Genomic DNA, 23211 nt, shown 5'->3' with positions numbered 1-23211 from the left:
TCTGGAAACAGAAAACTTTTGAGTGACTTTGCTCAAAAAGTTTCAGGTTTCAGAGCATTTTGGACTCTGTTAAATATCTCTAATAATTTTCATAGAGTACAAACTTGTTCTAGTATCAATATTTGACTTGTATTTTGTGGCTATAGTTCTGGCTCAATTATTTAAATAATTTCAGATTTCAGAGAATTTGGGGTTGCGGATTTTAGGACACTTATCCTATACTTGAACTGGTTTTTGTTTATGTATTGAATTCAAAACTATACACAAAAGGGAAATACACAAAAGAAATGTAACTGGGAGGTTGGGGATTTAGCGCAATGGTAGAGCGCTTGCCTAGCAAGTGCAAAGTCCTGGATTCAATCCTCAGCTCAAAAAAAAAGAAAGAAAAAAAAAAAGAAATGTAGCTGGACATGAGGAATAACTTCTAATGTTCTGCAGCCCAAAGAGAATATATAGGGTTGAAAACAATTTTATTTCCAAGTAGCTGATAGAATTTTGAATGTTTGAACATGATGGATAGGCTAGTTATCCTGATATGTACAACTATACTTCAAAAACATGTCTTGTCCTTTGACATCCACATGAGTGCTGTGGCACACATGCACATGTACACCAAGTAAAGAGAAAACTTAAAAGTAGATGTTGAAAACCCAGTAAACTGCATCTTAACTAAGAATAATTATATCAGCTAGGTTTGGTGATATAATCTGAAATCATAGCACTCAGGAGTCTGCGGCAAGAGGACTATGAGTTTGAGGCCAGCCCAGGCTACAAAGCAAGAAATTGTCTTTAAATAAATAAACAAAATTAACAAATTAAAAAGGTTATAGTGTTCTACAGAGCTCATCCAGGGTCTATACAGCCACTAGTATATGCTTCAATTCATGATTACACAGCCTTTCTTAACTTGAAAGATGAAAATGATAAATGATTTTTAAATCGCATAAAAAGAAGTCAGTGACACTAACCATTCTGCAAGGAAGCTCTAAAGTCACACACACTTACCCACATGCACTTCAGCCTCATGTACTCTCCAAGTATAAAAGTCAAGATTGGTACAAACAGGATCAGATTCTATGAAAAAAGATCTAAACAGGAGAGAGACCAAGATAAAATTCCTTTTTGTTCCTAAAACAATATTCATGAAACTGATAAAAGTCTGCAAGCATGTTCTGTGTTGGCTAGCTTCAGGGTATTAGAAGGTGCTATGTAGGCTCCTGTAGTAGGAAAGTAACCAGAAGTGCTGCCCACTATTAATCTGGTTAGCTACAATAATGACCAGCTTAGCAAGTTATGCCCATACATACAGTAGGAACATGAATGTTATAGGGGTAACTGCCTTGTAGGTGGATTTAAGGTTCACTCCAGGTTAGGGTTCTGTAGAGGAACAGAACAGGTAGAATAAACAGGTAGAATTGGCTACTGGCCAATCAGCACTTTATTTATTTTACCCAATCAGAGCAACACATTTGACATACAGAACATCCCAAGGCACATCAAATGTGTTGCTCTGATTGGGTAAAAATAAATAAAGTGCTGATTGGCCAGTAGCCAGGCAGGAAGGATAGGGTAGGCGGGACAAGGAGGGGGAGAATTCTGGGAAGTAAAGGCTGGGAGAGAGACACTGCCAGCCATTGCCATGACAAGAAAGATGTAAGGTACTGGTAAGCCAGGAGCCATGTGGCAATAGAAATGGGTTAATTTAAGATAAAAGAACTAGATAATAAGAAGCCTGACATGGCCATACAGTTTGTAAACAATATAAGTCTCTGTGTGCTTACTTGGTTGGGTCTGAACGACTGTGGGACTAGTGGGTAAGAGAGATTTGTCCTGACTGTGGGCCAGGCAGGAAAACTCTACCTACATATATCTATATATCTATATTTATATCTACATATCACAATATGGGATTTATTAGTTTATAGGCTATGATCCATCAAGTCCAACAATGGTTATCTACCAACAAAAAGTCCAAGAATCCAGCAGTTGTTCAGTCCACAAGGCTGGATTATCAGATGGTCTTCAGTATACACTGGAACCTGAAGAAGTAGGATCTAATGCCATAAAAGGAATTAATTTGCTAGTAAGAGCAGGGACAAGCAGCAAAGAGCAAGAGCTTTCTTCTTCCATGGCCTTTATACAGGCTGCCACCCAAAAGTGTGGCCCAGATTTAAGGTGGATTTTCCCACCGCAAAAAATTCAGACTAAAGGTGGGTCTTCCCATTTCAAATACTTCAATAAGAAAAAAAAAAATCCCTCATAGTATACTCAGCCACTTGGGTTTTAGTTAATTCCATATGTAGTCATGTTGACATCCAAAAACAGCTATCACACTCCACAAAAGGAAACTAATGCTTGGTAAACCTGGGCAAGTACCCATGGCAATGGAGCTCATAGGCCTGCGAGAAGAACCTATTACTATTATTCTCCTAAATGGAGGTAATATGAAGATATCTTTTAAGTAGGTATCTCTCTGCCCATACCACAGCACAGCTCTCAGATCTCATCAGAGAAACATCTCTGTGAGTGTGCTGTGGAAAAACATGTAAACAAAAGGTCAAAGTGTAGAGAATAAGCATCACTGGAGTGCTGAGGCACAGATGGGATAACCCTCTTCCCAAAAGTCTCAGAGAACATCTTAGAAGGTGGTGGGGGGAGAGTCATAGGTTAGGAAATACTGGGGAAAACAGTGTCTTCTTGGACATGACAGGAACATTGTTCTCATGGCAGCTCTAGTTCCCTGCACAAGCAATCCAGTCAATAGTCTAGAATGGATGGGGAGGAGGGGCACACAACCTCTCATCACTATTCTATTAAGAGCCCATGGCTTCTAGGGGAGGTAGAATCAGTTTTATTTAGAGGTATAGATAGACCATGCTCTGATTTCACATCCATGTACTTATGGTTGACATTAATTAAACTTAATGGGTTATCTTAATTAAATAAAAGAGGATACAAAGTTAGGATGGGGACATGGTGTGGGGGAAGGTCTGGGCAGAATTGTAGGAGTGTGTGACAAATATACAATCAAACTACATTGCATAGATGAAATTCTCAAAGAACAAAATACACTTTGAAAAGTCTTTAAGTAATGCTAGTCAATTTTTGTTTCTAAAAATATTATTTTATTAAATATCTATTAAATAGGATTTTTACAAAACACATTGCATAGAAAAGTATAAAAATGTTTATACTGCCAGAACTCTACGTCTGCAGCATCTTGGGTCAGCAAGTCTTCACTTCTGAAAGCTGCCAGGAAGGCACAGTGGGGAGTCACCAGTTCTACTCCTTCCAGTATGTTGGTGATGTCCCACAGGGAAGGCAGCCACTAATATTGCAGAGTCAGCACATTCAGGGAACAGCTGCTGTGCAAAGCTGGTCTCTGAGCAGATCTCCTGTGGATGGGGTCAGCTCTGGAGCAGAGTACCTCACGGCTCAGGAATAGTTAAGCAGCTGTACAAGATTTTCAAGGCATTTCAAATAGTAGGCATTTAGAGGGTTTTCTTCTGAATTGGAGAAAGCTGATATAGGAAAATAAAAATTATAAATACCAATTTATTAAATTTAATGCTACATATTGGGGTAGACACTCCCTCATGAAGCTATGAAAAAGATTTACTAGCAAGCTATTTATGTTCTTGATAAACTAGAATTATAAAAATACTTCACATTTATAAAATTAAGATGTTAGAAAATTTTCATTTCTTATGGATGGCTTATCTAGAGCATATTTAAGGATACATCTCCACAACTCACATAAAAATTATAATTCAGAATAAATACCATAATGTTTCTTACATACCATCTCTCTAAAATTATAAACTTTAACATAACCCAATTCCCCATTTCCTCTTGAAATTCCAGATCACAGCTAGAAACAAACCAATCTTCAGAAATAACCATTAACAACAAACAGATCTACTACAGTACAGGAAAGACATACTTGGTTATCTTGAGATAAAAGTGTTGGGAGCATAATGCACATTGAAAACTGGCTCATTTAAAATGACTACCATGCTCTGAAAAGGAAACCTCCCAAATCATGATTGCAGATCACAGGGAAATGTGGTTACAGGGGCAGCAGAATCTATGCCTGGAAGACTTCAGCTCCCTGAAGTTAAATCAAAGTTTTCTTTTCAAGATCAATTCTAACTGGGCCCAATTCTTATAATCCAAAAACTCTATAGCAGAGTAGCAGCTGATGGCAATAAACAAACAAACAAACAAATAAATAATAAATGAGCAAGAAGAAAACTGACGAAGAGAAAGATCACAGACCCATTTTAAGAAACTTATATTTCATATACTCATCTTACAGACATTCTATTATGTTAAAAAAAACCATTACCATGAAAAGCACAGGCTAAATGTGGGCCCATCTGATAGCACTTTGATAATATTTCTCAAAACCTAACTAAGCAATGCACAACACTGCCATTTCTCAATGGCCTGCTCAAATGTTTCAGTAACCAGAAATTTCACTTAGTACTTATCACATTTAATTGTAAGCCCTTGGAACTTACTTCTCTTTGCTATGGAATATGCTTCATCCACTCTTCTTTTTATTGATGGGTTTTTCAAAGTTGCTTTTGCCTGGAGAAGATAAAACAATCTATTAGTTAGATTTATTCCCAAATATTAAGGATGAGAATAATGCAATACTAACTGCCTTTTACCAACTACAGTGTTAAACAGGACAGAGTTAAGATACAGAAATATAGATGGTCAGATACTAGTTCAGTCTACTACTGTGTCAAGCCCACTGGACCTTCTGAGGCTTCCCCTCCATTCCTCTCTAAGTTAACCTGGTCCCTTTTCTACAGTTTTGCGACCTTTCCCTTCATTCTTACTCTCTCCCCTAACCTCAGTCTGCTACTTTTGAGTAATCATCCTTAGGGAATTTCTCATTACCTCAAGTATTAAATTTCAGATTAAGTACTTCCAACATTACTGGTTGTTCAATAAATATTTACTGAGGGACTTTAAGATGCCCAAACCTCTGCTTAGCCCATGCAAGAAGGATGCAACAACCGCTTGGTCCAGGGAGAAGAGGAGCCACACAGGCATGGGTGGCTAGCTGAGGTATGACATCTCCAGGAAATCTGTGTACCCTAGCACTGCCATCTGGCTATTGAATCACCCCTAGATATTCTTGTGTATTTCACTGAGTAAAGAAATGTTTGCAGTAAAAGAAGACCAGGGGCCAGAGAATGGGTGGCCACAGTACCCCCTTGCCTTCACTCTTCTGGGCAGCCCCTGTGCTTTGCTCCTAAAGAGACTGAAATCATTGTAAAATTAAGTGATGACATAAACACAAGAAAGGCAAATCACCTACATGGATAAAACTACTATTCAGTCTTCCATCAAGATGCATTTCTCCTGGGCAAATTGTACAAAGAAATAATTTTTACTAAAATTACAACAAATTGAAAGGGAAATTCACTTAAACAGAAGTACTGTTCTGAATTGAGCCCTGGTGAAATAATGAAAATATTAACTGATAGATTATTAATCATATGAATGAACAAAGGGAACTTGGGTCTGCAAGTTCATTTTTACCTTTAGCTGGTATTCCTCTAATATTCTTTTTTAAAAATTTTTATTTATTTTTATTTTTTTAATTTTTTCTCTAATATTCTTGAATGCATCTGAAGAGTCTTAATTATTTCACTGCACCAAATCCCCTCCCTCCATTTCAAACAATGAATTTAAAAACTAACCTTTTGATAATTGTAAATTAGAGCCCAAAGTGAAGCCGCTCCGATCCTCTGGGCATTTTGATTCTCACTTTCTAAACAGGTAGCCAGAAGAGTAACAATTTTTTCTACAAATAAGCAAATTATAAAAGTTCAGTTCCATACACTTCACTGTATTCTTATCTATGACAATAAACAGAATAACTGTCCATTAGAATAAAAACACAAGTTGCTATCCTCAAATAACATCTTTTATAATTTGAGGCATGTGAAGGGGTATCTCAGAACAATCTTTTCACACCAGGTACAGATGATCTGGATGTCAGTGCTCTCTAAATTTTCTGGTCCAAGTTCAACACAAGTTTATGCACTGAAGGACAATAATATAAAAGTAAGTATATTATGAATTATATTAAATTATTCTGTTATAACTCCAATTTTCACATGTACAAAAATAGAGTATCTGTCATAAAAGCATAATTGCCACTATACAAATATACTATAGAATGGGAATTTTGTATTTTACATCACAAGAAAATTTGACTTGATGGTATTTCAATATATAAGAAATGTTCTTTTTTGCAAAGCTATCAGAGAATCAAGACTTACTAATTATGTATACCAGTCTGATCATTTTAAGTGAAGATTCAGAGGCATCTACTTCCAAGGCAAGTGTCAAGATGTTTCAAACAAAATTTAAACTTACTTTTATTATTTTAATGTATCATTAAATTTCATTATTTTTCTCAGTTATATGATTTTTAAAACATTGTGTTTTTAAAGGTGAAACATGTTTCAGCAAACTATTTACAAGTTAACTACCCAGCAGATCTAACTAAACTAGTACTGTTCTACGAAAGATTGACCCCTGAGAACCAGACCCTCAACTGGCTTTGATAGTAAAAAGAATGATTAATTTTGGCCACCTGCATGGTCTTAAATATCCAGTGGGAAAGTATAACAAATGTTAACTCATTGATAATGATATAAATAAACAATGGGTCGGGCTTTACATCTGGGCTACTGACGTGGTAGGTGGGGGATAATCACAGCAACTCCAGATGTAACCAAATTACAGGGCTCGCATGCTTTTCCTAACTAGGAACATCCTACCATTTATATATTTTTGATAATCTTGCTAGTTTCTTCTTTACAAGATCCATAAGAACATACTAAGACCATACCAAACACTACCATCCCTTTGGCCAACAGTTCTAAAACTGGACCTCTGGATCTCCACCATAGAAATGGATTAAATATATTACAATCTTAATAGGGACGCTATTAATGTCTGGACTTTGTGTATGCAACTGCTGTCTTAATTTTATCTACTCTCAGATAAGCTGATCCACACTCATATGGTTCTGCAATACTCTCACTTCATCTACCTAGATCCCATGATTACCTGTGCCTGAAGGTCAGCAAGAATGGATACTCTATGCTTTCAATGGCAACTAGACACATTTAAATTGACTTGATGTCCATCTCTTAAATGATTTTAAGGTGGTGTCTCTTGAGGAGAGCGCATAAGACAGCTAGAAGGTATCAGCAGGCTTGGATACCACTGAGGCAGGACTCCTCCCTCACAGATTCCCTTCCTCCCAATTTTCGGATACCAGAAACTGCCCCAAGATCTCTCAGATGAGGACAGTGACCTTGCACAGCAGGAAGAGCTACAAGTACAAGAACTGCTGCACCTTCTTCTATACCTACCTACAGAAATAAGTATTAGCCATGACCATCCCCTCTAAAAGAGTTCTTCCATCTTGGTTATAATTTACTGAAGTCACAGTAATTAGCATTCCAGAACTGCAGACCCCGGATAATGGCTGGCTTAGGAGATGTTTACTGGCCACATACACTGTTTCACTCACTACTCACCATTCGTTGTTTACTAAAAGCAAAGGGCAATCTCAGGCCCCCAAAGGAATCTTTTCTACTTCATTCCTGTCTCCTCCCCCTTCTCCCTTTAGCTACCTTGGCTTATAAGCAGGTAGGCTTTAATTCTTGCAGAGACTCCTCTGCAGGTTTTCTCCCAAATAAAAGTCTGCCCTGCCTTAAAGGTGTGTGTGTGCAGGGGAGGGGTGGGAGGGGCGGGAGGGCTAGGTGGGGGGGGTGTCTCTTTAATGTATACAAATCACACTGCCACTATGTTATAGGGACTCAATAAATACTACCGGAATGAAAGTTCAACATCATAACATTTTGTTATAAATTATGTTGTGATTTGACTAAAAAAATGTGCCCTACAGACTCAGTCGTGCTACTGTTAGAGAAGGTTGTAGAAACTCTAGGAGGTAGAGCCTTAAGCACTATAGGAAGTATGTTAATAAAGGTAGGCTTTGAGGTTTTAAAGCTTAGCCCTACTTCCTATCTCTACTTACTATGTGGAAATAAAACATGACCATTATGTTTCCTGACTGTCAGGAGGGCCTCAAACTTCTGCTGTCCTGTGTTCCTACCATGATGGTCTCTGTCCTTCTGCTGTCCTGTGTTCCTACCATGATGGACTCTGTCCTTCTGCTGTCATGTGTCCCTACCATGATGGACTCTGTCCCTTCTGCTGTCATGCCTTCCCTACCATGGTAAGAGTATATCCCTCCAGAACTGTAAGCCAAAATAAACTCTTTCTTCCCTAACTTGGTTTTTGTCAGAATATTCTATCACAGCAATGAAAAAGTAACTAATCCCAGTGACATTTTTGGAAGGAATTCAAACTCTTTTGTAAGAAAAAGGAAAAAAAAAATGTCCCACAAAGTTTAAAGCAATTTGTGTGGTAGAATGACAAGGTGGTAGGCAGGTAAGGAACAGTCATGTTCTACCCACACGGCCCCTCCTGCCTGAATACTTGGCTTTCCTATAAAATACCCTATCCAAAATTAGTCTATATAAATAGCTATCAGATGTAATTTGGCATATGGATTGTGGGTGGCTACATAAAATATGACAGTAATTTCATTTTGTTCCAACTGAGAATCATCAAGTAATTTTATATCCCCAAACATTCAGATAATATAATCCTTATGATTTAACTAAGTTTATATCATAACTTCTTTAACAAGTAACTTTCACTTATCATTTTTAATAAGCCACATTTACAGGCCAATTAATGCATTAGCCCTCTGTTAAAGTAAGTGAATAAGAAATTTAAAGACAATACTTTATTATGAAATATAACATGCATACAAAAAAAGCACATAAGACATTTTAAGTTCAAGAAGTTGGAATGAATTCTAATTAAAACGTAAGAACACATAATAGGAAACTATAAATGATTATAAATCTAATTTTAAATACCTTAAGTGACTTAAGAATTATAAATGAATTAGCAAGAGTGAGATATAAATACAAAGAATTCAAGAAATGTGTTAATCAAGGTTTGTTTAGTGAGAAAGCTGAAAGACACATCAGTTAAATGAACATATCCTACATAGGACATGTAGCATAAGACATAGCATACTACTATCAGGTTCAAATTTACTGGGCAGAGATTAGATTACAATTCCATTCATCAACTCATGACTGAATAACAATTACAAATTAACTGTGGGTATAAAAGTTTAAGAAAAGAAATCAATGGAAATTTTCTAATTTCTAAGAAGCCATTAGTCACAGATTGGATAAATGATTTGTGCCTCATTCAACCCACATTAGAGAAGCTTCTTGATATGACTGTGGGGTTGTTCTATATTGCTTTATTATGTTGAGATTATGTTGCTTGCAAGAACCTGTGACTAGATAGGCCATAGATCCTAGGAGAGAACCTAATACTATAACTCTGCTAAACCAGTGGTTCTCAACCTTCCTAGTGCTGCAACCTTTTAATACAGTTCATGTTGTGGTGACCCCCAGCCATAAAATTATTTCATTGCTACTTCATAACTGTTATGAATTGTAATGTAAATATCTGATATGTAGATTATCTAATCTGTGACCCCCAAAGTGGTCGCAACCCAAAGGTTGAGAACCACTGTGCTAAATGGATATAATATTAAATCAACTTCTAAGAAGTTCTCATTGCACTCATATATTGATGCATTTCTCAAACTTTATCAGAGAAGTTTCCATTTGCACTAGATGGTGACAAACACAACCAACAAGCATCAAAACACAGAAAACAAGAATGGAATTCTCAGCCCTAAATGGAAGATCTTTACTATATCACTTTCCCAAGGCTCAAAGATCATTCAGGAAGAAGGGGTGAAAAGTTTGTGAGAGTCAGAGGTGATGGATGACTATAGAGAAACTGTTTTTCAGACACAACAGAACAAGTAGATATATAAACTCAGAACAGTTGTCACAGTATGTACAAGATCTGTATAAGCACAAACTAGACTGAACCCTAGCATGGACAGAAGAGGTGGGCATGGAGTCCTACACATCCAATAGTGGCACCAATAGCTGCTATAACAGGGAGTCAATTTTCCTTAAGAGTGTAGTCCCTGGTGGGTGATGTGTAACCACATCCTCCTAATGGATGCAATGGAGCCAAACTCAGAACATTCCCACTACAATCAGGAACATGACAAGGATTTCCATTCTACTCCATCATGTTCAACATACAACTGAAAGTCTTAGCTGTAACAATAAGACAAGTGAAGAAGATAAAGAGCAGACAAACAGGAAAGGAACCACACTTGAATGAGGACCACACATCTGAGAATATACAAACAGCATAGACTGCACTCAAGGGTTGGGGGGGGGTGTGCAACTTGTGTGGGTAAGGCAGGAGAGGTGATCTGGGAGGAGTCTGAGGGTGGAAGGTATGATCAAAGCATATTGTATGAAATTCTCAAAAAAAGAAAAGAAAAAAAAAGAAGAAAACAGAAAAGCATAGGGTTGAGCCACAGAAACTAAAGATGAAATTCAGTTTGATACAGTTCATACTTTGTTAAGAGAGCTAGCCCATGATGTCTCTCTTAGTTGTCAACTTAAAATGTGTGGGAAGAAGGAACCTCAACCAAGGAACTGCCTGTCAGGCTGGCCAGTCGTCTTTTATGTGTGTGGGGTGGAGAAGGTCAAGGCATTTTCTTAGTTGCTAATTAATGGAGGTTGGCCTACCCCAGGTGGACCAATCTAGCCTTGGCACATGGTCCTGGGTTGTATGAGGAAGCTAGCTGAGCAAAGGAAGGGAGCAAGCAGGTAAGTAGAATTCTTCAGTGGTTTTTGCTTCAAGTTCCTGCCTGGTGGTCCCTGACTTGGCTTTTCTTTCTTTCTTTTTTTTTTTAAATTATAACTTTTATTGATTCTTTATGGATTTCATATCATGCATTTAGATCCAACTTATCTCCCTGTCTCCTTGCATTTGCCCTCTGCCCTTGCAACCTCCCCCTACCCAAATCAAAACCAAATTTAAAAGAAAAACCAAAACCCAAACAAAACCAAGAGACAAACCAAAATCCAAACCAAAAACAAAAAAATAAAGAAGAATCTAGCTATGGAAGCTGTAGTGTGGCCCATGAGTCACACAGTTTATACCCTTTAGTCTGTTCATCTTTTCTTGCAAGTGTTCACTGCCACTAGTCATTGGTCTGGCTTGATGCCGCTGGTTTCCACTACACCACCAAGTAGTCTTGGCTTTTCTTGATGGCTTTAAGATTGAAATAAACCCTTTCTTCCCCTGCTCAAAAAAGAAATAACCATTATCCCCCTTTAAACATTTCCTCTTCCATTCTCTTTTTCCTCTTCAGTTATAATTTTATTAAAACATTTTAGATTGCCTCATAGTATTTGTCATATCGCTTAACTTTTCTGTTTTTAATCCTTTCTCATCTCTGCTGCATTCTGAATATTTTGCTAATCTATTTTCTTGTTCCTAAATTATCTCTTTTGCTGCATCTAAATTGTATATTGTTAGTAACAGATATCCATAATAACTTAAATTTAGGCTATTAATGTTCTAAAGTAACAATGTTCAGTAGAACATCCTGAAATGACAGAAATACTTACAATTATTTGTAATCTAGGTAGAGAAGTTGGTATCATTTCCTCTGCTGATTCTTATTCAGATTGCTAAATTTCCCAATGTACTTGATTAACTGTTCTTGTTAGTGCCCTGAAAAGTTATTTCTGGCAGTTCTCTGAAGTCTAGCATAAACTTGTCCTTTATCCAGCAGAGGAATTTTGCTTGCCAAGACTCATGATCACTATCAACCAATCAGGGATCACATCAAGAACATGTACCTCTGAAGGAAAAGGCTAGGAAGAACAATGTGTTCCTTATGCATCCAGTGAAGCCTGGGGGAGTATTGTTATTCTAATCTTCTTTTCTCCTACAAGAATGGGTCTTTGAAGCTCCAGCTTCATGTCCTAAGGAGAGTCTCATCTGAAAGTTATTACTCCTTTCTTCTCTTTGATGTTCTAGACAAAAGCTAAGCAATAATACTGGCAAATTTACTTCAAGCAAAAGAGCTGTTCACTTAGACACAAGTTGTCAATCAAAATTGGCCTTTAAGTTTCTCACTACCTTTCCCATAACTTAGGACAATTTGATGTGAATTTGTATGGCACTTATTCAGTGTGTTTTTACAAAAGATACTCACTCTGAATATTACTAGAAACTGGGTAAACTGTGGATCTTTTTAGCACCCAGGTCAAGCCCAATGCACAATCAATCCTAACCATTTACACCACATGTCTGGTGCAGCCTGCCTTAGTTCTGTAACTTAACTAACTCTCCTAAAGCCTACTGTCTGGCTCACCATGTGGAAAGCCTGTGACAGGTCCTCACAGCTCCACATAGAGCCTCTACAGCTGTCTCTTACCTAGAAAGCCCACTGAAGTCAAGTGTGAAGAGAGTAGGAAAAATAATTTCTCTCCAACTGTGTCCATCTGCTTAATACTGACAGGAGAGAGAAAACACTGCTGATTATAAGGAAATCCATAACAAATCCAGAGATGTAGAAGTGTAAAGTGTAGATTTCCTCAACACCCCCCAACCACACACACACACCGCAAGTCTTCCTTTTCCTGACTCAACAGTAAGGTTATAATAAGCAGGGGGACAAAAAACACTTACTCTGAGAATGGGGAATAGACCAGATGCTATTGAGCTGCTCCCATGAATCAGGACTGTCAGCAGATGATCTGTATTCATCTTACCACCTGAAGTGGGGCTTGTCATTGTCCTTACTTATAGATGTGAGGACCAAAGCAGATGCAGTGGAAGAGGACTGAACGATAACCAGTGTTGTATATGTCCCAGGGGTGGAAAGGACTGTCAGCACAAGAGCGCTGGAAGACTGGGTGCAAATCTAGTCAATTGAGGTGAGTCTGAATGAAGATGGCTGAACTTGAACAATTTTCTGTACAACATTTTCAACAATTCTATAACTGTTATAAAAAATGGAAGCACTAATATATGAACACAAAACATTAGCACAGAGTCATTTCTATTCACTTGGAAATCTTGGAGTAGTTAAGTCTCTGAGAAAAATTAGGTGTAAAATATAGACAGAAAAGAGGGTTAATATCTTAAACTATCTACCATGTACAAGCAACAAGGCTAGGCACTTTCTGTGCTTCTATAAACTCTTTCTTACTAAAACAAAGAAAGGAGTATTTTGTGGATGGAGAATTTAGTTTCACAGAAGCTATGTAAGGTGAGAGGAGCAATCAGGACGAGAAGGATGGGCAATTAAAGTCTACCCCTCCCCTCATCACAATAGGGTGTCTCCCACAGAGGAGCATTCAGGACCTATCACAATAGGGTGTCTCCCATAGAGGAGCATTCTGGACCAGAATGATGGGCAGGTAAAGGTTCCCCTCCCCTTGTCACAATAGGGTGTCTCCTATAAAATTTCATATGAAATTCACACCCACCTACCTGTTAATTGTGGTTTCAGAAACAGATTCCTCCAATTCCTTCCTTGTTTCTTTCCCCCCTGGACTCCTTTTGAATTGCCTCCAGTTACCCTACATCTCAGAGAATGATTTCCCTATCTGGTTGTGGCTTTCAAGTTTGCCTGTCAGGACCTCTCAATTACTAAAGGAGTGTTTACTGGTGACAGGCACAACCCTGGGTGACAGATGCACACACACAGACAGCTTATGTCTCAGTGTAAAAGGCAGAGAAATGAAGAGTCACACATATAAAACTCTTAGTATATCAGAGAGTGATCATGTTATGGGAAAAGGTAGGATTGGGGAGGGGAATGGTTCAGGAAGGGAGGGACACAGGGCAGGATGAAGAAGGTCAGGAGTTACAACTGAGACAGCTGTTCCACAGTTTTCATTTGCTCGAAGATAGATAAAGAAATGAAGGGGAACAGGAATAACAGCAGATCAAGAAGAGACAGAGAGAAGTGGAGCAGGAGATTGGGACTAGCACTGTCCACTGCTGCTCTCTCCCAGCTACACCCTGTACCTAATGGGTCCCCAGGAATGACAGTTGTTGATCAACATGCAGAGGCTAGACCCATTCTTGAATACCTACTCCAGCCCCCAGCCCCTGCCTCCCACAGGTTTTAAACATAACAGGTGTTTAAGAAATATCCGGGAAATTATAGAGCTACTTTGTGTTTTAATATGAGTAGAATGGTCTAAACATGTGTGAAATGATGTGGCTACTTACCATTAGCCAGGATTTTAGGCTTATTAGCAGGACTGAAGCAAATGTTATGAAAAATCAGCAGAGGTATGTAAGAGCTGCTCTTATGCTTGTATTTGCTCATCTCTGTGAGTAAGTCTAAGCAGCCATCCAGCCTCAAGATCATTTGCTGTCCATCTTCTCCAAATGATATATTTAGGAGTAACTTCAACCATAGAATGGCCAGATTGCTGAGATGTTTATTTCCTCCTTTAGGCAATGTCAGGGACAGGAAGTGCTGTAGGAAGTTGCTCTGTAGGTAAAGATAGAATATTGTTTTCTTTTCAGGTCTTTTTTTAAAATTATTTTCCTAGTCCCTTGGTGACCAATTAACTAACATTTTGATATCCTTTTCCCTAGTTTTAATTTCTCATTCTTCCAAATGCTTCAACTATACAATTTCCAAGTAAAAATGTAAAGGCAAAAATAGTGCTTAAATTTTAATTCCTGCTATTTTTTTCCTGATAATGGATGAAATAAACTATAGTCAACTCTATTATGGTTGATAATTCAGAGTTGGCCTCCTGAGTTCCCTTTCTTATCAGCCTTCTGGCAATTTTGCTACTCATTAAAGATACCCTGTAGGAGGAAAGGCAAGGAACCCAAATCTAGCCTGCACAGGGGTTAACAACTCTAGTAGGAGTGAAGGTGTTCAAACCATTATAGTCACAGGGGTTTTGTCCTTAAATTTATGAGTATGTGTATACCTCTCATTTTGAAGAAGGTAATCTCATACATCTGGTTCAAGTTGTATATATCACTTGCAGAAGAACTGACAAATATGTAAATAGATATGAAATATGCACATTTATATGAAAATATGTATAAAGAAATATATTCAAATATATATATCTATACAACATGACATACATGGTACATAAGTATATAACTGCACATGCACGCATATGAACAAAGGGTAGAAATATCAGCATGTACATGAAGAAATTATCTAGCTGTATGCTAGTAAATACACTGAACTGGCTGAATGAGGATGAGGAAGATCACTGATTAAAGTGTCTGCCAAGTTACATGGTGTGAACACTCTCACCAAGGAGCATTTCAAGATAATATTACAACAGACTTGAGACATTTCTGAAAAATGTAATGGCACTCATGAGCCAGAGTGAGCTGAGTGACTATTTCCATAGTAAGACCAATCAATCCATTTCCTTAGTAAGAGAGCCATTTCAATTTATTTGGTGATTATATTCAAACTATCTTTCAAGGGTTCAGAGACATAAAACAGTATAGGGGATACTCAACTCCTATGTCTTACCTCTAAGCAGGGGAGAGGAGGGACATGACAAAACACTCAAATCACTGTCATTAGTAAGTAACAGATCTGATAATATTCAAATTTTAAAAGATATTCACAAGTAGGGATTCTGTTCATTTATAACCATAAAGATGCTCTGCTCCCTGTCCACGTGGACTAGAGTTTGTCTCACCCATTCCCTTTCTTTATACACTCAGTTAGAATTAGTGATAAGAAGTGAAGGTTTAGAAGTGCAGATCCAGAGACCTCACAGAATGGCAATGCATGCCATAAAGAAGCAAAAAAGGGGCTTTGACTCCATACAGCTTCCTGTCACCATCATATGAACAGGAATTGTCACTGTTTGACTGGTCTGTGTACAGACTGAATAATAATCTGTATGATTCCTGTGTTTTCCTAGCCGCCATTTTTGAGGTGAACACAATGTGAAGGCAGTGAAGATGACTAGAGGGACACAGCATCATCAGTTTACTGCTGCTTCAGGCTGACTCCTCCAAACCGGCTTGAAGGACAGCTTCTTGACTCTTTTAACAACCCTTCAAGAAAAAGTGTCTTGAAATCCTAAGACAACAGTCACAGAAACTGACTTCTAAAACTTGATTTGAGAGGATTATTTTGCCAAATAACTCTTTTATGACATATAGGAGAAGCTAAGTGCTTACCTTCTGAATTACTCCCTTACAGTCATGAGATAAGGCCAGGTTTGAAAGAAACATAAAAACCATCTGCTGAATGGTGGTGTTCTCTGCAGGCATCTGAGAAGCAAGCTTCAGGATACACAGTATCAGGGAGTTGCTGGGGGTGCCTCTGTGGGCAGTTTGCACATATTGTCCATAATTTGACCAACAAAGAGAACTGCAGCCTTCAAAAGAAAAAGCCTGTCACAGAGTTGCCTCTGTTCCACTTCTTCGTTTTTAAAACACAAACTGGTAAGCATATATGTCTGTCAAAATGACTTGGTCATCTACCCACGAACTGCATTAGGCACTAGAGAAGCCTAATGCTAATGTGTACATTCAACCCAACAGATTGACTCAGAGTATAATTATCTCAATGGGGCACTAAAATGTCAACTTGGGTTTTTTTGTTTTTTTGTTTTTTTTTTAAGAAAAGTTTAGATTAGCATAATGAGTGTTTTTTTTAAGAGTCACAAAAGAGGCAGCTAAATAAACCCTCATGTGAAAGAACAGAATTTTAACAATGAAAGGATAATTGAGATAGCTCAAACACTATTTTCCATAGTACTCAGGTAAAGATAAAGAACTCAGAAAAGCCTGTTCATGGGTTGTTTAAGGTCAAAGAGTTCATAGGCAGCAGAAGCAAGCAGTGGCATCTGTGGCTCCCCAGAGTTCAGTATTCTCTGAGTAACCATGAGACTTATTGGGGGATTAAAAAAACATGAAAGAGTTAGAAATACATTTTGGTGAGTACTTCGTAATCTGAACCCAAAGTAAAGTTACTTTGTGAAAGTTCATGCAAGTAGAACAGCTTATATAGTCACATTGGAATTGAACAGTCTGTGAAATAAACTCACACATGACAAGTACACACAAAATACAAAAAATCCTCCCCGTGTTCCTAACTTTACAGCTATATCCAAATACCAATGTTTCTATTAAATGATGTATTTTTGCTTAGAAACACATCAAATAGAACAATAAGATTTCTGCTTAGGTTAGTGGTACCCTAACCACTTCTAATATTCTATAAAGGTTAATGATGCATATAGCACAAATTAGTTAAAATTTTTATATATTTTTGCTTCACACTTAGCAATTCACTTTTTATCCTTCCCTCTTTCCTAGGTTATGCTGAACTGGCCACACTAAAGGGGAGGTGGAGATAGAAGATACATTGAGAAGAGATTATTCAAGCAGAAGAAAGGGACAGAGAAAGCAGCAGCAGAAGGAAGAGAGGACATTCCGATTTACAATCAGACATGGAATCCGGTGCAGTTCATAAGCTTCACTCTGTTATATGCAGACAGCCTTAGGTACTAGACTATTCAAAGAAATATGTTATCATAGCCTGTAGCAGTGACAAGATGGGCTCATAGTTGACTTTATTTTCCATCCCTTCCCTGTACACCTTTTGGTATGTGGACATCTCTGTTGCTGAGCTACTAAATGTTGCCAGAAGAAATCATACATACTTGCTGACCAGTGAAACCTTCTATGCCTGACCATATGGGTACTAAACACACCCAACACACTTACTTTGCCTCCCTTCTAAAAACTAACTTCATGCCTCTTCTCTTCCTAGAACCATCTACTCTTTTGTTCCCCTCACAGTCTAATACTTAATAGTCTGTCAATAAAATACCTGCCAAGTGAATGAATATAAAGGAAGTCTCAGTGATACCAACTTTCACAAAACCAACAGTAGCTTGAACTAACTTCTATCATGCCTGTCTCCTGTTCTAGAATCTATAACAGCTCTAATCTTCACCTATCTTCTTCATAAATTTTCACCCTTTAGATGTTCTCACTGGATAGAGTTTCCTACAACCATATAATCAGGCCAATCTACTTCCTGAACTATCCAATGACTCTCCTGGGTTAACAAACATATTCTTAAATTGCTCTGGAGTCAGAAGACCCATATGAAATTTTGCCTTTGACAAATATACACTTATAAGGAGAAAGACATCAACATACATATTTTCCCAGTCCAGCTTAATAACATCATATAAAACTAGTAGTTTAATTTATTATAGAAAACAGCACTGAATTCCAGTTACCAGTTGGAAAATTAGCAGTATAGACACAAAGCAACTGCAAGGCAATTTGCATCAATGAATCCTCCATCAAAAGCCAAGGCCAAAGAGAGTGCAGAACAGGCACAAGACGTGCTTCTAGAGCGGCCACCTGTTTGGGAAGGAAATAAGAACAGCCATTAGTCTGGACATATGAAATGCAAAATTAGGTTAAAATACTCCAAAAATTGTCACTTACGTAAGGCAATAGTTTAACTCTTCTTTACAGCATAGAAGGAATATCCTTCCCTCAGTCAGTAGTGCTCCACATTAGGCAGCCCTGATCAGGAGCCTATCCAGTCTCAGGAAGGGTGACTAGGCTATATTAGTGAGAGAAGAACTGTAGAAAACAGTTTCCATAACATGTAAGGTATTATCTCTCACTAAAAAATAAACTCTTGAAAAGGCTCAGACATGGTCTAGAGACAGAGATTTGTAGTCAAGAAAATACTCAAATAGAGTCTGCTTTTTTCTTCTCTTAATGCAGTATACATGAGGAGAGACAATTTTATGAAAATAGCTCTTGACCCCAAAGGGGTTGAACTTGGCCCAGACCTCCAGACCAAGTTAATAATAATATGCCTTGAAATTACTTAAGACTATGTGCAGTGATATTTTATTTATTTCCCAACCAGAAAAACCCCAGGGCCAGATGGTTTCAATGCAGAATTCTACCAGAATTTCAAAAAAGAGCTAATACCAATACTCCTCAAATTGTTCTATACAGTAGAAACAGAAGGAACATTGCTAAATGCTTTTTATGAGGCTACAGTTACCCTGATACCCAAACCACACAAAGATGCAACAAAGAAAGAGAATTACAGACCACTCTCCCTCATGAACATTGATGCAAAAATACTCAATAAAATACTGGCAAACAAAATCCAAAAATAAAAAAAAAATCATCCATCATGATCAAGCAGGCTTCATCCAAGAGATGCAGGGATGGTTCAACGTATGAAAATCTGCCAATGTAATCCATCATATAAATAAACCAAATAAAAAAAACATATAATCATCTCATTAGATCCTGAAAAAGCATTTGACAAAATCCAAAAACCCTTCATGATAAAGGTCCTGGAGAGATCGGGAATACAAGGAACATACCTAAACATAATAAAGGCAACTTACAGCAAGCCTACAGCCAACATCAAATTAAATGGAGAGAAACTCAAAGTGATTCCACTAAAATCAGGAATAAGACAAGGTTGTCCACTCTCCCCATATCTATTCAATATAGTACTCAAAGTTCTAGCTAGAGCAATACAACAACAAAAGGAGATCAAGGGGATACGAACTGGAAAGGAAGAAGTCAAACTTTCACTATTTGTACATGATAGTCTACATACGTGACCCCCAAAATTCTACCAGGGAACTCCTACAGCTAAAAACACCATCAATAATGTGGCAGGATACAAGATTAACTCAAAAAAAAAAAAAATCAGTAGCCCTCCTATACACACATGATAAACAAGCTGAGAAAGAAATCACCCTTTACAATAGCCACATAAAATATAAAATATCTTGGGGTAACTCTAACCAAATAAGTGAAAGACCTGTATGACAAGAACTTAAAGTCCTTGAAGAATATCAGAAAATGGAAAGATCTCCCATGGATAAGTAGAATCAACATAATAAAAATGGCAATGTTACCCAAAGCAATCTACAGATTCAATGCAATCTCCATCAAAATCCCAACACATTTCTTCACAGAACTCTAAAGAACATTATAGTAATAAAAACAGCTTGGTATTGGCATAAAACCAGACATGTGGAATCGAACAGAAGACCCTGAAGTTAATCCCCACACATATCAATAACTGATTTTTGACAAAGAAGCCAAAACAGTACAATGGAAAAAAGAAAGCATCTTCAACAAATGGTGCTGGCATAATCAGATGTTGACATGTAGAAGACTGCAAATAGATCCATATCTATTGCCATGCACAAAACTCAAGTCCCAGTGGATCAAAGACCTCAATATAAATCTAATAACTGAACCTGACAGAAGAGAAAGTAGGAAGTAACCTAGACCGCATTGGCCCAGGAGATCACTTCCTAAATATAATCAGGAGCATGGAAACTGAGAACAACAATTAAGAAATGGACCTCCTGAAACTGAGAAGCCGGTGTAAGGCAAAGGACACAGTAAATAAGACAAAACAAACATCCTACAGAATGGGAAAAGATCTTCACCAACTCCACATGACAGAGGGCTGATCTCCAAAATATATAAAGAACTCAAGAAACTAGACATCAAAATACCAAACAATACAATTAAAAAATGGGCTACAGATCTAAACAGAGAATTCTCAACAGAAGAATCTCAAATGGCCAAAAGACATTAAGGACTTTCTCAACATCTGTGGGCATCAGGGAAATGGAAATCAAAACTAATCTGAGATACCATCTTACACCTGTCAGCATGGCTAAGATCAAAAACACTGATGACAGCTTATGTTGGAGAGGATGCTGAGCAAGGGGAATTTCCTCCACTGTTGGTGGGAGTGCAAACTTGTACAGTCACTTTGGAAATCAGTATGGTGATCTCTCAGAAAATTGGGAATCAATCTACCTCATGACCCAATGATACCATTCTTAGGTATGCTCAATCATACCACAAGGACACCTGCTCAACTATGTTCATAGCAGCATTATTCATAATTGCTAGAACCTGGAAACAACCTAGATACCCCCTCAACCAAAGAATGGATAAGGAAAATGTGGTACATTTATACAATGGCATATTACTCAGCTATAAAAAACAATGACATCATGAAATTTGCAGGCAAATGGGTGGAACTAGAAAATATCATACTGAGTCAGGTAACCCAGACTCAGAAAGACAAACATGGTATGTACTCACTAATAAATGGATAATAGATGCAAAGCAAAAGATAACCAGACTAGAACCCACAGATCCAGAGAAGTCGGGTAATAAGGAGGACTGTAAGAGGGACGCATGGATCACCCTGGGAAGGGGAAGGAGATGAGATCTCTGGAGTAAACTGGGGACAAGGGGAGAGAATAGAGGAGAGGGTATGGGGTGGTCGAGCTAGGAAAGGGATGGAGTGGGAGAGTAATGAAAGAGGGAGACATTATGGGTTAGAGAGAAACCTGGTGCTAGGGAAATTCCCAGGACTCCATAAGGATGACCCCACATTAGATTACTAGCAATAGTGGAGAGGGTGCCTGAACTGGTATACCCTGTAATCAGATTGGTGAATACCCTAACTGTCATCATAGAGCCTTCATCCAGTAACTGATGGAAGCAGATGCAGGGATCCACAGCCAAGCACCAGGCCAAGCTCTGGGAGTCCAGTCTAAGTGAGGGAAGAGGTATTTTATGAGCAAGGGGGTAAAGATTATGATAAGGAAATTTACAGAGACAACTGAACCAAGCTTGTAGGAATTCATGAACTTTAGACCAACAGCTGTGGAGCCTACATGGGACCAAACTAGGCCCTCTGCATGTGGGAGACAGCTGTGTAGTTTGGCCTGTTTAAGGGGCCCCTGGCAGCAAGATCAGGATCTATCCCTGGTGCATGAGCTGGCTTTTTGGAGCCTATTACCTATGGTGGGATGCCTTGTTCAGCCTTGAGACAGCGGGGAGGGGCTTGGTCCTGCCTCACCTAAATGTACCAGGCTTTGGCTGACTCCCCATGGAAGGCCGCACCTTTCTTGGGGTAGGGGGTGCATAGCAGGTGGAGGAATGAGAGTGGGATCTGTGGTGGGTATGTAAAATGAATAAAACAATTTTCTTAAAAAAAGACTACATTATTACTTTCTATACTATGTTTTGTAGGCTGTTCAATAAATACAGAGTAAAGCCTCATCGGATACGCATCCACATCAGGCAACAAACTTAGGCACAGATTCAGACCCAAGTGCAGACCAGAAGATCACCAATCAGCCAGTAATCACAAATTATAGACAGATGGAAGGCACTGAGAGAGAAGTGGAGAATTCAAAAGAAAGTGTCTTTGTTTTTATTCCTGAGATTATCTTTAATGTGTTAAGCAGTGCATATGTGTGTGTGTTTTGTGTGTGTGTGTGTGTGTGTGTGTGTGTGTGTTTGTGTTGTGTATCAGAAGCTATTGATTACTTTTGTGTAATTTGAACAGATTCTTAAGTAACTTAGTCTTTATGAAAAATCAGTTGCCAGTGGGACAATGCTGTAGATAAGATACAGTTCTTGCAGAAGTGCAGCAGTATCAATTTAAAACAGGAATTATAAGGTAATTTCTATACCCACATGTACTTAAGTGCATATGCACATAATTATACACACATTTTGGGGCACACAGGACCAAACAGTAGAATGAAGTGCAAAGTTATGCAAAACATTTAATGCTCCCTAATTCTGAAGTTACTCCTATGGTCTTCCTCGTGCTTATCACTCTCTTAGCGTCTCACTCAGCCCCATACTGGCAACAATTGACTTCGCTTACTTTACAAAGACAGAAACGGTTAGGTAGGAATTCTTTATCTCTCCTCCATCTTACCCACATGTATCTGTCCTCTCATCCACTTATCCTTTTCCTTTGCCTGGCAGAATGTCAGTGCTCGTCTTGTCAGGAACTAACACACTCATCTGCCCCCTGAAACGTGACTCTCCTGTCTCCTCAGGGATTTGATCTTTTCATTAGTTCCTTGTCATCTCCATCTTTATTACCTCGCCCCTAAGTTATTCACTTCTCTGACAATATTAACGCAGAACCAAACATACTCATGCCATGCAATGGTCGAGCTGTGGAAAGAATGTTCACTGCTGTCACTTCCCCTTCTCACATTTTACCATCAGCCCCTTTCATTTTATGTCCCATTCTGCGGGTTCACTGAGACCACTCGAACCTTTGTGGCTGCCAAACTCTCCAGCACCAGGGAATTCATTACA

At 38.3% G+C, this 23211-nt stretch overlaps 1 protein-coding gene across 1 annotated transcript in view; it reads right to left on the bottom strand.

The window, feature by feature from the left end:
- Positions 1 to 3107: 3107 nt before the first annotated feature.
- The window catches only part of Rttn (rotatin), a 172979-nt gene continuing 152875 nt past the window's right edge, over positions 3108 to 23211 (bottom strand). The window contains exons 44-49 of the mRNA XM_036205187.1: positions 18300 to 18426; positions 16222 to 16421; positions 14269 to 14536; positions 5721 to 5824; positions 4524 to 4593; positions 3108 to 3521 (exon numbers count right to left, since the gene is read on the bottom strand). Coding sequence (XP_036061080.1) covers positions 3436 to 3521; positions 4524 to 4593; positions 5721 to 5824; positions 14269 to 14536; positions 16222 to 16421; positions 18300 to 18426 — 855 coding nt within the window. The 3' untranslated portion in view covers positions 3108 to 3435. The remainder of the gene's footprint in view (positions 3522 to 4523; positions 4594 to 5720; positions 5825 to 14268; positions 14537 to 16221; positions 16422 to 18299; positions 18427 to 23211) is intronic.

Source organism: Onychomys torridus, chromosome 13 (assembly GCF_903995425.1).
Source record: "Onychomys torridus chromosome 13, mOncTor1.1, whole genome shotgun sequence".
Taxonomy (NCBI): domain Eukaryota; kingdom Metazoa; phylum Chordata; class Mammalia; order Rodentia; family Cricetidae; genus Onychomys; species Onychomys torridus.
Note: the sequence above shows the minus strand (reverse complement) of the source record. Positions and strands in the feature narration are given on the sequence as shown.